The following is an 18,320-nucleotide window of genomic DNA, read 5'->3' as shown; positions in this document are numbered from 1 at the left end:
GACCACTCATGTTTTCTCCTTTTATCCTCTTAATTGAAATGCATAATGCCTCATCACCAAAATACTTGAGTGTTTTTCATATTAAAAAATGCTCTCCAAGAAGAGCTCTTCCCTTCACTTTTCCTCCTTGTAGCAGAGCAACAATGTGAAAATGAGAAGTCAGTATAGTTAAATTTAAAGATATGGGCATGAGTGAAAAAAGGTGAGGTGAAAAAGAGTGAGTGAAAAAGAGATGCTTTTTGTATGTGATTCTGAAAATGGCAAGGTATTTGTCCATCCCTTCTGAGGTTCTTCCTTCAGTGAGCAAGTGGGGGAATGCAACTGGTGTAATCCCTCAAAGGAAAGGCAGAAGTTACTCCGAGGTAGCATCAACCTGACACAGAATTTGTGTTCCAACTCCTGAATTAAAAAGGGAAGGGAATGCATGTGTTGTTTAGCTAGTACAGACAGAATAGCTCTAAACCAAATTCTCTACAGTAATGATAGCTGTGGTCTACTGAGTTTAGCAGCAATTTAATTTTTTCCCCAGCAATTTAATTTTTTCCCCAGGGCATATATATATATATATATGTATGTATGTATGTATGTGTGTGTGTTTTGCTCCTTGGTATAGTGAGCTGCAGTAATTAAAGTAACAAATCCACAGACAACCCACAGGCCACTACAGAGTTCCACAGTTCAATGTACCATCTTTCTGGCTAGTCCCAGATAGGAGGAGGAGAAATGTTTTAAAGCCGGGGATAATTTGGACAGCTGCTCTCTCAACAAGATCATAATAAGTCTATTATTTTGACAATTGAAAGCCACACATCCCAAATGAGGACACAAAAAAATGCCAGTTCATTTTTTTTGTGAGGACTTTTCCTCTTTTCAGACAAATGATCTCAAACTTGCCTAGACTGAGCTTCAGTTAATTGTTCTGCCACACTGAGCAATCCTGAAGGGGACTGTGCTAAATTCAGAGTAAAGATGATGCCTTGCTTTGCTTCTGCGGTGGTTCTGTGCAGATATTTGATAAGACAGAGCACAGGAACAAGCTGTTTGGGATGCTGCAGTTGAGTGCCCTGGAGATGGAGGAAAGCTGTCCACTCTGACTCAGACACAGATATCTTAGCACAGTTCCCATGTAAATGAATTAAGATAGAAGTATAATGTTTAGTTGCTAATTACATTTAGACTCCTTTGGGGAACCCACCAAGTTTTCTATAAATGTACAGTTCCAGCCAGCGAACAGACAGAATTAATCCATTGGTTTGGTCTAACAGGGGACCTAAAAAGAACAATTACTTACACTGCTGTGATTGCCCTTCTTCAAGGTTAAATTCTCCATACAGATTCCACTGTTGTTCTTCACATGAGATGATTTTTCTTTGAAGAGCAATGAAAACTATTACATTAGCTAGCCACTTATTTATTTTTCTAAATTAAAAATTTGGTTAACGATAATGATTTTTTTTCATTAGTGGCATATTTATCCCTCATAAGCCACATTTTTAAAAAATAAAAAAATAAAAGAATCAGAAAATAAAACTTGGGAGAGACTTCAAAAGGTTTTCACATCATAACCCGATTTTCTAGCAGTGACTTTTCATGGCAGATGTTCGTTCTAAAAACCCTCCAGACTTTCCCAACGTTACCTATTCTAATGCTTAATTCTTACTATAATTACAACATTTTTCCTAATGACTTGATCTAAATTTCTCTTGACGCAATTTAAACCCATGACTTGCTGCCCACTGATTGTGCTTGGGTTTTCATATGCACTCTCCCCCTAGTTGAGATCTTGCCAGTGCTGAGATAGCACGAAGATTTCTTCAGTTGTACAGCCCATTTACTACAACAGCATGATACTGTTAATTCACATTCAGCTTGCAGTCCCAATATAGTTCCTTATCCCTTGGTGCAGAAATGTTCCTTAAGTTTAAGGAACTGACATTCTCTAGCATAGGTTTATGAAATTCATTACTTCTACGTAAGAATCCTGCCTTTATGCCTTTCATTTGCCTTTTTTTTTTAATTGGTGCACTCACAAATTTTGTGTATTTACTCAAATATTGCATTCATAAAAAATACAAATTTTTATGTTGGAAGCAGCAAAGTGGATGTACACTACTGCAAATATATCTTTGGTGTAAAATATTGTATTTTGTTATAATCAGTTCTCTGTTCAAGACAATTTCAAGACATGAAGTATGGGGATGTTTATAGGGATATAATGCATGTGTGGATTCAGGAGAATGATCAGTAACTGGCAATATAGCAAAATACGCTTTATTTAGCTCTTTCAAACAAGAGGTAGCTGAGGAATGTAACAATAATCGTCTCATTTTACAGCCAGATTTTCAAAGAAATCATGCTTTCATTAATGATATTCAGGCTCTCTCTTGTTTCTTCACATTGTGGCTATTGCAGGTTCCCAGATCAGGTTTGATCAGGTGTTTATGTCTCTTCTTAATGTTTTCAGAAGGGGAAATGGCCTTGCTGTCAAAATACCACTGGGGCTACCGCACTCCTCTCCTGTATTGCCAGGTCTGTTCATGGGAATTCTTTGTCGAACAGAAACATGTAACACTGATTCCTAAACATTACGTCAAGCGGTTTATACACACACCAAGTAGGTTCTCATCAGCAGTCAGCATGGTCTATATAGGATCCAATGGGAATATAGTGTTGGACTGCATCCTGTGAAAATAAGGTAGATTTAAATCTGTAAAATAGGTTGCTACATTTTGGCTAGCCTGGGTGGCTTTCCGTGTCAGAGTCAGTTCATGTTTTAGGCACTGCATTTTAGGAGAATCTCATGAATACTAAGGTGCCTTTACAATGTCAAGGAGGCCTTCCTAGCTCTAAATTAAGAACATCGTTTTCATGACCAAACTATTTTTCTTTCTAATATGATACTTTTTTTTTTTTCTCTTTTAGGTGGAGAGGATTGTAGACAAAAGGAAGAACAAGAAGGGCAAGTGGGAATATCTCATCAGATGGAAAGGCTACGGAAGCAATGAAGACACCTGGGAGCCTGAACATCACCTACTACATTGTGAGGAATTTATTGATGAATTCAATGGACTACATGTTACTAGAGAAAAGCGATCAAGACATGGGAAACAGGCCAGCGCTCCAAAATTTTTACGGGAAAGCCGAGGGTCTTCTGTTGAGAAAATATCACATAGACCTTCTGAATCTGGGAAGTCTAAAGGGTCAACACACAAAAGGAAGAGAATTAATCCATCTCTTCAAAAACAGAAAAGAGGATACACAGCAAAGCCAGCATCTGCTAATGACAGGGCTGCTAAAACTGTGACTTACCGAACTACTCCCAGCGGTTTACAGATCATGCCACTGAAAAAGCCACATAATGGTCTGCAGAATGGAGATGGCAGTCATGAAAAAGATTCCAGACATTTTGGGAATGGCTCACAACAGCAAAATACGGATTTAAATGATCATGAAGGAGAACAAAATTTGCCCAGCGTGTTGGAAGTTAGTAATGATTCACCTGTTGTGAATGGAATTGGTATGTGATTTAAACTACAGTCTTTTGAGGCCGGGGGGGGGGGTGGTAATTGCAGCACCTGCAAACAAAGAGTCCACTCGTGGAGAAATCATTGTCATGCTATACAAGCGATATGGTGAGAAGCTCTTTCCCCATATATTATACCATTTTTTAATCAGTTGGCTTCTCTCCTTCCATTTCCTATGGAGTGACATGAAGCAATGTGGGCTTTGTTACATGCCTTTGCAGTGTAAAGTTCTTGTGGGGAAATTATGACAAGGCATGGAGTAGGAATGACAACGGAGGTATGTATAATACTGCAACTTTGGTTTTGTGTATCACCAAGTAACAAATCACTTCTCAGTTATGTGTGCACAGACCCAGTGGTCTAGAAAGATCAGGATCATTTTAGAAACAGAATCAATACCACTTTTGCTGAGGTATCTTGGTAAGTATGGCTGAATAACATTCGAGTTCCTCAGTATTACTGCTCATCATATTCAGGAGTACTCAGAACTGCCAGGTCCTTGTCTCTGACAGTGACTGGATACATCAGAAGTTGAAAAACATACTTTATGGGAAGGTACAAACAGCCTTGAAGTGAACGAGAAGAAATAGGAGAAATCTCTTTCTAATCCTCATAGTTACTGACTGGCTTAGTTCTCAAAGAATAAAGGTTTATGTTCTCTATAAATACTATGCAGTTTAATGCAACTAAGTAGCTTCTCATTACCTATGTGTCCAATCTTTTTTTTTTTTTAATTCTACCAAACCTAAAGCCTCAATGGTGCTTTGTCACAGTAATTTCCAGGAGCTAACAATGAGATGCACATTTTATTTGATCAGGTTTTTGGTTTGGGGGTTTTGTTTGGGCTTTTTTTGACCTTTACTTTCATTGAATAAGCTCTTGTCCTTATATGAAAGGATAAAGAGGAAGACATCCTGTCAATCTGTAGGCAGCCCCAGCCTTTTTAGCCTTCCTACCATGTGGAAGTCTTTCCAGATTCCTGGTAGTTTTCAGTATCCTCTTGTGCCTTTGGTGTGTGGGGGTTTTTTTAATACCTTTTAAAAACAGCAGGAGCTGTTCCAAATGATTTCCTACTGCTTACTGACATAGTGGCGATACAACCTTTTGAGAATTATTTTTTCTGCTGTTACACACTGCGTAAAGGTTTTCATTGAGTGATACACAGTTGCTCTTAGGGTTTTTTTCTTTGCTGGTTACAGTTAATTTAGAACACAGCTATATGTATGATTCTTTTCATTATGCATTTAATCTGCTTTACTGTTGCCAATTCACCCTTTTCTTATGACTCAGTGAAGCTCTTCAAATTCTTTCCTAGTTTTTACTCTACTTATTTTGTATTCCCTTCAAATTTTCCTCTCATACTTCTCTTCCCAGTTCATTAATACGTACATTAAATAAACTAATCCTTGTGCAGGTCCTTGGGGCAGCCAACTACTAATCATTTGAGATGATGAAGAGTAACCATTTGTTCCAATTATTTATTTTTATTAGCCACTTTCCATAGCCCATGATAGCACTCATTTCCTTAACAGCTTCTTGTGAATTTCCCTGCCAAAAACTTTTCAAAAGTCAACATAAATTATATCACCCCGCTTTCCATTTTCCACCCTACTGGCAACCTAGCAAATGCTACTTGATTTGGGATGTAGAACTGTCCTTGCCTAGTCTTACTGGTTACATCCTGTAACTGCTGGGATCTTTCAATCCAGGCATCAAATATCTTGTTAAAGACTCCCAAACCAGCAAAATGTGTGGGCAGCTTTAAATGCGTAAGTAGCCCAGATGATGTCAATGACACTTAAAATTGAGAGTGCAGGCTTTTGTATTTTGATGAGTTTGAGCTCATCTAAGACTGTTTAAAAAGTTACCTGCTTCTTTAAAAAGACTTGCATATCTAATTACAGTTGCATATAAAGTTATTTTTCTTTGCTTTTTTACTGTTTCTAATGAAGTTTTTTTAATCATTTGTTTTATGTTATTCATTGGGGAAGTTCTGATACAAAATGCATCTTTAAAATGCATTAATTCCTATATTTTAGAGTCTTTTTTTTTTAACGAAGAACTAAAGGGCCACAAAGAACTAAGGTCAAATGAGCCTTTCATTTGTCCCCACAAGAGCTAGTGAATGGCATCCACCAGCCCCCGTTTGAATAATCCCTGTAAGAGAGCTCTATTTCAGTAGAAAGCTGCTTTGCCTAAGCAGCCAGGTGTTCTGCCATGTACAGAGGGCTCCTGGCCTAACATATGCAGCTCCCTTAAAACATTTCTTTATGAGGGTTTTTGCATTCTCCAAATCCATCACGTCTGTTTTGTAATTTGCTGTCCTTTCTCCCTTGCATTCTGACCTCCCTGTAGGCAAAAGCAAGAGATCTTTCAATCTCTACCTGGTTCTCGTCTGAAAAACCCATACTCAGCAGCACTCCCAAGGTCAGAAATCCCTCCAGTCTTGCTTTGTGATACCCAGCACATGCATAGTGGAGAAAACTACAAAGAGGAGAGATGAGACTACCAAAGTAAGAGCAGACAGAAACTGGTGAAGAAGGGTCAAAATAAAAGTACTAGCTTTTTTTCTAATATTGCCCTACAAGCTTGAGAGAAGTCACATTTCCTGATACAGGATTTTGCATCATTTGAAATGTCAAATTGAAGAAACTTGCACTACTCTTCAACAACTCCAACAATTTACTGAACTCCCTCAGCATTCACACTCACAGGGAAGTAGCACAGAAGATGCCAGTGTGATTCTGCCATGTGTCCTGTTAGTATCACAAACTCATTTTAAACAGGATAGATGTCCACTAAAACTGGTTTGAAATTTTACAAATTACAAATGAAGAAAGTTTCAGAGAAAAATGCCAGTTTGTTGAATAACAGAAGTTTTGTTCCAGACATCTTGGGTTTCAAAACTTTCTCCAAATCTGAGCCAAGGTCCCAAGGCTTTGTCCCTTGAGACCAGGAGCAATGTGGCAGTCTGCTTGGCAGGACTCCCACGTTTAGCTTTGAGGCAGCCAGCTATGCCAGAGGTTTCAGGCAGTCTGCCACAGAGTCTGGAAGTCGAAAGCCCGGCATGCCCCATCAACGCTCGCAGGGCTCCCAGGCACTATGTGTAGAACAAAGAGGGAGCCTGGAGGACCTGGGTTTGGCTCCCAGAAGCTGTGGTTCCCGGGCAGCCCCGTGCAGAATCTGATGAAACAGGCATTTGTGTCAGTTTTGAGATTGCCTGTATGAAGCCCAAATGAATGTCAGACTCATTTCACAGCTAAGTGTAAGACTGCACAGAAAATGTATATAGAAATTTTAAGTTGATCTTGAAATGAAGCCTAGATTTGGAAAACTCAAATATTCCCCATGATTTGAAAACCCAGCTGTAGGCCCAGCTCTGCTACTAGTGTTGGCCTATGGTTGAAGGCCTCCAAAACCCATCAACTTGAACCAGTATTCTTTCATATTATAATAATGTTTAACTACAAGTGTATTGAACCAAGCAATATAATTAGTAATTTATAAACTACAGCTACTCAAAAAATATCCATATTTTGTTTGTCTGTGGTATGCCAGTTCTGTTGAAAGAAATAATAGCTATTTAAAAACTAGTTTTTGATGACTCCTTGAACGGACTTCCACCAGTCTGTGTTTGGTTTTGTGTATACATCCACTTGGGTACAAGTGTTTCCCGCTCAACCTATAGATAAAACTCTCACCAGTAAGCTATTTGCCCCAGAAAGATGACTGTGTACCTACAGGTGTATGCACAAAATCATGTGCATATGCATATGCACTCTAGTGGAGGCCTGGAACCTTGCTGAAGTTGGGACAGACCCTTCTTACCAAAACCTCTCTTCTACCTTCTACACATCCCGTCATAAGGAGAGTAGAGTCATTTTTTACTGACAGTTATATAAGGGTCTGCAAATTGGAAAATATTGAAAAACTCTGCAAGAAAACATCCACTGATGCTCCCAGGAGCTAACAATACCGTTCTTTCTGATGGTATTTGTTGTCTTCTGTTATCACATTTCTGTTTCTCTCCAGATACTGTAATTGAGAGTGATTGTTTTGTCAAGTTTCTTGACAGCACCAAAAAACATCCCCTTCTAATTTTCTTTTTCCCTTTTCTACACCACTCTATTTCTGTACCATCTGCTGAAGAATTTTTGCTTGTCATGTATCACTAACCACTGTTTTTCTCCATTAGGAAAATCTTTGTAGTCTTATGGTGCCCTTAATTTAAATACTCTCTATGAACTTAGTCACTGCTTCCTCTTGTTTTTTTAGCTTGTTCTGTTTTATTTATTCTGGAGCAATACTGGCAGTAAAAGACAACCCAAATATGCTTGCTTTCTCAATTTGGATAAAAACTCATTGCTTTTAGATATCTTACAGATGCTCCCTTAGCTGGAGAAGTCTGAAATTATTAGTAAATTATCAACAGAACACTGCTTTTAAGTATGTACAGTATTAACCATTACCCACAAGAAAGACAGAAAGGAGACAGAGAAAGGCTATTTGGAATACTGAGGAATGCCAAGCTGTTTTACCAGCGAGAGTAAGGGAGCATGGTTTATTTCACCTAGAAAAATTAAAGCCCTAGCTCCATGATCCTTTTCATTCAGCATAAATGCATGCTGCTAACAAAAGAAACAGTCCAGCCCTCCATCCCATGATACCCTGATCATTATTCCCATCCCTTTCCCTGCACTAGTTTTAGTACTCTGGAGGCTACAAGGTGAACCTGATCTGTTTGAAAATTAACCACAGTTTTGCAGGGTGAGCTTCCAGCCAGAACAGTTCATCAGCTCAGTTCACAGTATGGCTACCCACCTGCACGCTAGTACCTGCACAAGGATCACTACATAGCGTGGTGGGACAGAGACTGCTCCATTAAACTGACTGTGATGAAACACTACGAAAAGATATATCTGAAAATAACAGTAGCTTGAGGTGTCCTCTTCTAGTGAGCAGAAGCAGTGGAAGGCGATGGGGAGATCCGAGTCCTCTAAAGCATTGAGTGATCTGAGGCTCATTGCGATCTTTTCTCTCTTTCCTCTCCTACTCTTTGACTGCCTCATCTTTTTAGACTATAAATTTCTAATGTGTTTTCTGCGATGCCTAGTATAATGGAGCCCCAGTCTCAGGCTCAATCTGGAGTCTTTAGGCACTTTCTAGTACCAACAGCAGCAGCAGTAACATTGTTAGGTGTTGTCCCCTTTGACAGTAGTGGACTACTAGAGAAGATACAGGGACAGGCAACTAAAATGAAGAGGATTACAAGTACACAAGAGGCTTCAGTTAGGAGAGGGGGAGGCTGAGGGTGAATATGATCAAAGTTTACAAAATCATCAAGGCCTCAGATAAAGTAAATGCAGAACTGTTGTTCACTAAATCCCTCAATAACAGAACTAGGAACCACTCACTGAAACTGGTAGAATATCAGATAAAAGCACAGATGAAAGAAAATTCTTCTCTGTGTAGTGGCTACACAACTTCTCAAACTCATACCACAGGAGGCTGTGGAGACAGACAGCATCAACAGGCTCAAAAGGGGATTAGAGAAATCCATGAAAACGTCCACGAGCAAATACTGAAGGAAACAGAAAGGATGAATCCTCTCATATTGCTATACGTTAGGGATGATACTAGGGGAGAGGACTGCAGAAAGTGGCCAAGCTTGCGTTTTCTCCTTAAATAACATCCTTTACTGCCATTCTTGGAGAGGGATTACTAGATGCACCAGTGGTCTTGGGAATATCTGAAGTTCCCTTAAAAAATACTGAAACTTCTTCTAAACATCAGTGTGGTTTTAGGTATTCCACAAGTTCTGCTGCTGATTAAAAACAAGGTAATAATTAGATTAAACTCCCACTAAAGGAAGGAATCTTTTCTCCTGTTCTGTTTTCTTTTTGTACTTAGACTGAGCATCAAATACTCATTACTAAGCCAGTAAACCACATTTAGAGGTACCTAAAGCTTCCTTAGTTAATTTGTGACATCCTTAATTTGTTTCACATGCAGTATAGATTGCTTTGAGAATGCCCCTTTTTCCCTATGTCACAGTCATTTTTCATCGTGACATATTAAGGTACTGTTACCCTTGTGTGCGTTAAGCAGGTGCTAACTACTAACCCTCATGCAGCAACAATCTGGATGCTTTAGTGGCTCCAGAGCAAACCTTCAGTAGCTCCATCACATCCATGCAACAGACGTGCTAAATTGGCCTGGTTTCACTTGAGTGTTGTCTTTGGATTTTGCTGGTCATTTTCTCCAGTTTACCAGATTAAGCAAGATTACAGGATACACAGTATACACTGAAACAACAATTTACTCACTATATGTTGTTCTGTTAATCATCCATTCCTGGAAATGACACTTTTTCATTTATGTTTCTCTCATATTTAGTTTAGATCTTTCTTTCCTCTGGTTAAATTTCTGTCAGCTGGTGTGCAGACAGTTAAAATATTTTTATAATATCTATAGTTTCTTACGTATTTAATTTACAAACTAAATACATTAATCAAAGAAGAATATAACAAAAAATTAAAGTAAAATTATTACTATGAGGCTTTTTGTTGAGCTGGATTATCTGTGTGAATTAATCTTCTACCATTCTCTTACCATCTGTATTTAAAATCGATGTGGCATAATCTTCAATGCTAGGTAGATAATCAGGACAGTTAGTCTGACACATTTTCCATTCAATGTTCATTTGGCCTCTGATTTTATAAGTTCTTTACACTTTTTTGAGAGATTTAACTCTTCACATCTTAGTAGTTTATTGCTGGGTCAAGCAACATAGTAAGGATTGAATAGATAAAAATGCAATATTTAAAAGTCTGCCTCAGTCAAATAATTAATTTGTTTCAGTATATTATTCCCAATGCTATTAGTTTTCCATTAGTAATTTCACAAGTTGATTTTTGTTTGTGAGAACACGTCAAAATATATGCTGTAGGAAAACCTTATGAAAAAGAAGAAACATGCCAACAGAAATTACTCATAATTTCAAAATTCAAGCACATGGTGATTTCTACACTTGTAGATAATTCTTGTCCAGAAAACAAATTTCAAATTCTGCTGGCTTCAAATGCTTTTTCTTCAAATTGATGATCTAATGTAATTTGTCAATGTTTGCATTGCACCAGTTAAATCCTCCATTCAGTATAATATAGGCGATACTTTAGATGGTATCTCTTAATTTAACAATGAAAAAGAGGTTTATGATTGACTGAAATAGTGGACTTTTTAACAAACGTGCATTTCTGTGTGTAGATATATGTGTACACACATGCACACTTTACATGATGAGGCCAAATGAAGTACCAGTTAAATACTATTAAGCACGCTATATATTTTAACGTCACATATCATAACTGCAGTGTCTATACAGGCGTTTCGCACAGTGAACAATTCCACAGGCCACTGCCAACTGAGAGGTATCAGGCAGTTCAGTTACCTACATAAACATCAAGTTGAAACATAGCTAATCCAAAATGAGGGTAAGTGATTTTGGTTTAAAGAGTAATCTGTTACGAATTCACCATTCAATTCTGTTCCAACAGAGCATTTTTAATTGGATAGTGGTCATATAAACTACAAAATTTAAAACTATGTTCTAATATTCATGTCATCTGCCCTTTAAAAATTCCTGGCTATTTGATACCAGAAGCAGGAACGGGTCAGCTTTGGCAGGAGTAAAGAACGGAACAAACAAAGGTGTTTTCATTCAGCTCTTTCTTGACCTTTCTTAAATATGGCGTATTGTGGGCTCATATATTTAAACAAAAAACAGATTTGGAAACTATTTCCATGAACAGAGTGACTTTAATCTCTGTTCCTCAACAACCTGTCTCTGCTTTACTTCTAATGACAAAAGTGTGAAACATCTGTAATTAGAAAAGGAGTATTGCATACAAATCTTGTAAAGATATTTTCAGCATTCCGGTTTAGCATTGTTACCAATCATAATATATTGCCTATTACAGAGGAACTGTAAACATAAGCAAAGTAATAGTTTACAGTTCATACACAGTGTGAGTCTGAATGAACTGTCTTTTAAAATTGACGTACTATTACTCTCATTCATTTTTAAGGAGGAACCATATCATTCTTGTCATAGTTCCCTTTTTTCCCTACTGCTGGATACCCTCCAAAATGGCATCAGCATTAACATTTTCTATGTACAAAGTTCAGTATCTTATCTGTTAGTCAAAAGTCAGTAATTACTGTTACTGTAAAATGTAATGAGCAGAAGCTTGAGATCAGCGCAAAGAGGATGGCTAACTGCTACTTCTAACGCTAACCACAAGGATACGTGGAAGAGAATGCCAGTTGTGTCAGCTTAGTAAGAACTGCCCTAACTGACTGTCACATAGAGATGTGCAACAAGTGTTTATTCAGATTGTCATTTGAAACTGATAATGACTTTTTGGTCACCATAAAAGGAAGAAAATATAACTTTGAAAGATGGGATTTGGACTAAACCTGTCATGTCAAGTTTTTTCAAAGCTGAATTAGAATTTTCCTGTGAATTCAGGAATCACCCCAAATTCATGCGGAAGACCACGATACAATTGCTTTCATAGAATCATAGAATCATTGAGGTTGGAAAAGACCTCTAAGATCATCAAGTCCAACCATCGACCCAATACCACCATGCCCACTAAACCATGTCCCTAAGCGCCTCATCTACACATCTTTTAAATACCTCCAGGGATGGGGACTCAACCACTTCCCTGGGCAGCCTGTGCCAATGTTTAACCACTCTTTCAGTAAAGACATTTTTCCTCACGTGCAATCTAAACCTCCCCTGGCGCAACTTGAGGCCATTGTCAAAGCAGAACTGAATCCTGTTAAGAGTACCAGTCCCACATGGTACAATTCACTGGATCTAGAGGTTGTCTGATCAGAGAACAAAAAGTATTGCGTGTTGGAATATAGAATAATAAGAATGGCTTGAGGCTACATTTGACTAGCCAGGCATATTTTTGATTTATCAAATTTATCACGTAGAGGCTATTGTAAATACTGAGCTATGTTTAAGCTAATAGAAAGTATCACTCCATTTCTTTGAAGGTATAGACATAATTATGCTTTGATTCTTTCCATCTGAAAGGTTCTTCTCTGGCCAATGGAAGCTTGAATCTACACAGCACTGTGAAAAGGAAACTAGATGGGGAGAAAGATTATGTCTTCGATAAGAGACTAAGATACAGCGTGCGTCAAAATGAAAGTAACTGCCGGTTCAGGGACATTGTAGTCCGGAAAGAAGATGGTTTCACACATATTTTGCTGTCGAGTCAGACTTCAGATAACAATGCACTGACCCCAGAGGTAAGCATGTAGCCATAAAAGCCAAAGCAAGCCATCCTAATGTGTGGGTTATCTTGGAAACACTGCACTTGAACTGGATTTTATGTATTTTTATCCTAATTGATTATCATAAAAAAGAAATATGGAGTTCAGATATGTCTAACTTTTTCACACTTGGGATTCCTATCAGAAAGAATGCAATGGAAATTAATTTTTAATTTACATGTCTGAAACCGAAAATTAGAAGTAAAGAAAGGAATGGCAGAATCGGTATTTCCAGCATGGCGTTGTGTGAAGCGGTTGTTCACATGTTGAAGTTACTGATATTTACTATCCTTAGGAGAAATCTGGTCTCTTTCATTTTATTAATTTAAATAGTGCTCCAGTTGTTGCATACAGAGGAATTTCAGGCTATATCCTGAAACAGTAATTCTAAAAGTATATCTTGATCCCTAATTGCTTTTTCTCTGAATCACTTTATGAGTCCTTATTTATGAAATCTTAACCAATTAGGGGCTCTATTCTCAGCTGAATTGCATAAAGTCGTACAATATAAACGGTATTAATGAATTCCCTTGTTCCAAACATTATACACTTGGACTCGTAGCTTATACTACTCCAGTACATTGGTTACTGGAAGGGCTGAGATTTCCATCCATTCCCTGTGATCCCAGCATAGTGGGCAGCAATGCCCCAGTATACCTTTCCCATGTCAGAACAAAAGGGGTGTCAGTAAATGCCTGCATCAGGATGCATGTCCTGGAGAGCAGAGAACATGCTTGAGCCCTGTTCTGGAGGGTTGCTACCCTCCAGACACGCCAGTGCAGCTCTGATTTATACAGTAACTTCAAGGTAAGAGCATACGAAATATCAGTTTGAGTAATATTTGGGGGAAAAGTAGATTGTAGCTTTGAGGAATTATTTTATCCAATAAGAAACTGAATAACTTTGAAATTAATTGCTTATAATGAGCTTCAGATAAAACTAGTGGCAGGTATGATGGGCTCTAAATTTGACTCCCCTTCCCAAATGCACACCTACATACGGACATTAATACACAGAATGATACTAAATAGTTAAAACTGTTGGAACATACATTTATCACTCCTAGTTTTTAAACTATATGATATTTAAAAGGACTATCTTGGTAATTAACACAGAACACCAAACACCTGCTTTTAATACTAATTCCTTAAAACGCATTAGATTGCATCGAATTCATCATTCCATCCATGTATTAATTACCACTAATTGACACTGCAGGTAATTTAAACGAAGAGCTCAAGGGCCTGAAAAAGTATGAAATCAAGGACTTACTATGTTCAGGCTGAACAGACATACCTTTACGTTGCTGGCTGTGCTTTTCCACATCAGTGGTATTCAAATGCTCTAACCAGTGAATTAATTCAGGCTCTTCAGGTCTGCCAAACCAATCCATTTCATTCTTTGAAAATTTTCAATATGCTGGGAACCCACCTCTGTGGAAGAATAAATGATAAGCATATAATAGTCCTGTTCTTGCATCACCGGCATAGACTATTTCTAGAACCTTTATTGAAGCTCACTCAAAAAACAGGAAATACATTTTAGAAAACTACATTACTGACCAGGATCTGGATGGTCAGGAATTAATCAAAGTAATGAGTTCTCCACATTGAGATTGTCTGTTTAAAACTCATGCAGGCTGAGAGCAATTGAAAGCTCTTGCCCTCTGAAGGCTGCTTGCTGGCAAACATGAAATGACTTCTTTGGCCTCGGTCCAGGCTGCAGCCCATGATCATTCACACCACAACATCCAGCACCTCCGATATTGGTTATTCCACATCCTTGCTGGCAATTACAGCAAAAATCCAAGGAACTGAAAGGAGGAATATGTTGAATGCCTTGTCCCTACAGTTTGTCACCCGTAGCCATAGGTGAGACAAACTGATAAGAGTATTTTAGGGAGATTTACAACATTTTCAGTTTTGACCCCTTTTATCACCAGTGAATAGAAAGTACAAACACAAAGCTCCTACAAAACAAAGAAAGTGTGTTTCCTTTTGTCAAAAGAAATGCTAACTTCAAGCTTTATTAGACATTCAGTAAATTACGTTTGCCAAATAGTCAATGATTAATTTACTCAGAGCAGGTCTACTTGGCGTGGTTAAAATAGTGGTCTGGTTATTCTCGGCCATCTATGTTAGGAAAAAAAGAAAAGGTGTGCACTGCCCACAATTATTATAAAATTAAGCTTATACAAAATCACTCTCACCCCCAAACAACCCTGCTTCCCTTTGTGCTTTATCTTAATCTTCAGATGAAATTTAGTAGTTTTGTTCAACCACTGGCCTCTGCTATTTATGCCAATTTAATTAAAATAAAGAAGAACTTATTTATACAAAAAAAAGAAAAAGAAAAGCTTAGAGAAGCCTGCCTGAATCTTCACCCAATGTTTTTGGTAACCACATCACACCTGTGGGTTTGTGCATGTGATTTTAGCATGGAATGTGCCGATGCTCCTTCCAGCAGCATTTGCACTGATTGAAGTTGGCTCAGCGCCACACTAGTAATTGAGTTTTTTCTACAAAATGTTCAGAGCACTATAGAAATTCTTTCTTATGTTTTACAAGACCTTATAAAACTTCCAAGCCAGTGTCATGAAACTGAACAGCTTGTTTTTATTTCAGTGGCTTAGGCTTACTACTTTTAAAATTAATTTTTAAAATAGATATGTAAAATACTTCATCATTATGAATTCCATTAGGGCATTTTCTCACACGGGTCTTTTGCTGCTTCTGAAGTTCTTTCTCCAATGATGATGTTGCTGGTTTAACTCAGCACATTTCAAGGATTCAAATTCTGTTTCAAACTGATTAAATGGATCCATCCACTGTATTTCCTTTACACTATTAATAGAGCTAGGAATTAATATTCCCCTGAATTAAATGCAAAGCGTACTCTAAACAGCTAATGTTTTCATTGAAGACTGATATAACTACCTCAAATACACTTCTCATACAAAAGAATCAGGTTTCAAATTTCTAGCCATGAGAATTACAGGGTTTGAAGTTCTACCAGGTGCATTTTGGAGCTCTGGTTTGCTTTCACTTTTCCTTACTTACAACTTTTCCTGACTTAAAAAAAAAAAAAATGCAGGTACAAGTTTACTTGTTATCTGTATTTTTGCTCTCATACAAAGACAAATTGCTTTTTTGGCCAGTAGTTCTGCCTGAAGCCAGCCTTATAGGTTCCTAATTCCTTTATTTACCAGACAGAAAGGACTCAGGATCTGTTTGGCACAAAGAGTCAGTAAGTAACAAAAAGTGTATTTATGTAAAAAGGTACGATTGTGGAAGAGGTTCTAAGAACAACTGAATGGCTTTAAAATTTGGGTTTACTGTAATATTTACAGAATATTTACCTTTAAGAATATCAACAGTGAATCCTTAGAGATTCAGAGAAGTTAACATTTTAAACTAGTATTTCTATTTATATGAACAAGAGACTTCTGTTCAAGATACTTTGTATAATTACGGTGTTAAGTTCCCAGCTTCCTGATTTCCCCAGAATGTAAGCAATATTGAAAGCAAAGGGCACCAAATACCTTTTAAGATTTCCTACATGCAGTGACAGGCATTAAAATAAGCTCTTAGAAGTGTAATGTAGTTTTTAAACATTTTATGTTCATTTTGCAATATAAGGTGTCCTATTAAAGAACTAACCAACTTATTTTCTTGACAGGATTAAAAAAATAAGCAACTTTTGAGAAAGTGATAATTTTATTATATATTTGGGTTTCAATAAAACAGTAAGTGAAGCATTAGGCCTGGTCTAAATTTATAATTCAACAGATTTTTATAAGCAAAAGAACTGGCTCATACTGTTTTGTAAATACTTCCTCAGAAATTTTAGTCAAATGCATTCAAATAAAAATATTGTCCCCAAAACTGAAAATTAACTAAAAGACCATTAAAAAAGCTAATTAAAAAAAGCATGGAACTGGAGAATACTGCTGTGGAACCCTGCAAATAGTAATATTAGATCTGGTCCACTAGAAAAAGTAAAATTTAATTGGACAAATGCCATAGTTATACCAAAATGAGGGAAGGTTTAAGGACCATGGAAAAGAGAAAAAGAATATGGAATCTGACAAAGAAATGTAACTAAAGACACGTAGTATCTCTATATTTGCAAACTGAACCCACTACTGCATTAAATGGAAATTTGTACTTAAAACTAGACAGCAGTTCTGAACTAAAATGATATTTACTTTACAGTACTGCCCAGTTAATAGACAGTTCTGTAACCCTACAGACAAACCATCTTTTTTATCTGTATTTTATTGTTAGTAGCTTTCCTGTAATCATATAAACATCTGTAGAGAAATACCCCTACCCAGATAATCAGTGAGGAAAGCCATGATGCCAAGGCATTCAGAAGCAACAGTGGACAGCAGGTTGGCTATAACTAGGCCGAGTGACAAGGTGACCAGGTGAATTTTGGACTGCACCAGCAAAGGAATCATGGCATAAAACAAGGGAGTGAGAATCGACTTTGCTGGCATTGGTGTATTCCAATGAGCCTCCGAGCACCTTGTGATGATAAAGTTAATGACAAACTTACAGATATTTTAAAAAAGAATACTTTTTGGAGACTGAAAACACCAATACATTATGGTTTCCTGGTTTCTGATACTGTTTTCTTTTGCTAGAAACTAGTGGAGCAGTGGAACTAAATTTCCACTCCTGCTCAAAAATACTATCCAAAATACTGTCAAAGTCTTCCCATTTTCGACTATATCTGGAAAATCAGTTCCTAATAATGGACTTTTGATATCACCCTCTCCAAAACATTGAAAAAACACTGATACCAGAATATTGGGGTTTCCCACAAGTAGTATAACCTTTGCTCAAAAGTTTGTTATACTTCTAGATGGCTTTAGCCATCCAAATCAATGAGGAGTAAGATAAAAAAGAGACAGGTTTGTAATGGTAATGATGTGTTTGAAGGATAGCAGTGGTAACATCAAAGAGATGGTACATATACAAATATTACTGGAGGAAGGGGAACGGTAAAGAAACTTGCTGAATGGAGTATCCTATCGTGGCATCATATTTAAAACAACACTCCTCATTGTATATAAAAATGTTTGACTGGTATTCTCTGATATTATTTAAACATGCTCCCTAAGAAAGAGCAGATTTTGAGAACATTTAAAATAAACTAAAGAGGACAATCTGGCATTCGCATGGAACTAGGAAAATCAAAATATGTATCTTTTTTTATTCTAACATCTACCACCTTCTAAAGTTTCTTTTTTAACTTTGAACAGAGGTTTTAGGGTTTTTTTCCCTTTGTTTGCCCTTTACAAAATGCGCTTTTGCTCTGTTTTACCAACTGAGGGCTGAGACAGCCTCTGAGACTCTGAGAATAAACAGTACTTGTAAAATCACTGATGACATTTTTGTACCTGCACAACAATTTCAGATAAACTTCCAAATTCTGCTG

The 18,320-nt window shown here is 37.4% G+C and overlaps 1 protein-coding gene across 1 annotated transcript in view; it reads left to right on the top strand.

Moving 5' to 3' along the window:
- Positions 1–18,320, top strand: part of CDYL2 (chromodomain Y like 2) — a 63,206-nt gene that overhangs the window by 30,664 nt on the left and 14,222 nt on the right. The window contains exons 2-4 of the mRNA XM_076349207.1: positions 2,465–2,529; positions 2,923–3,517; positions 12,634–12,851. Coding sequence (XP_076205322.1) covers positions 2,465–2,529; positions 2,923–3,517; positions 12,634–12,851 — 878 coding nt within the window. The remainder of the gene's footprint in view (positions 1–2,464; positions 2,530–2,922; positions 3,518–12,633; positions 12,852–18,320) is intronic.

Source organism: Aptenodytes patagonicus, chromosome 11, assembly GCF_965638725.1.
Source record: "Aptenodytes patagonicus chromosome 11, bAptPat1.pri.cur, whole genome shotgun sequence".
NCBI classification, from domain to species: Eukaryota; Metazoa; Chordata; class Aves; order Sphenisciformes; family Spheniscidae; genus Aptenodytes; species Aptenodytes patagonicus.
This window is presented reverse-complemented; position numbering and strand designations above follow the sequence as displayed.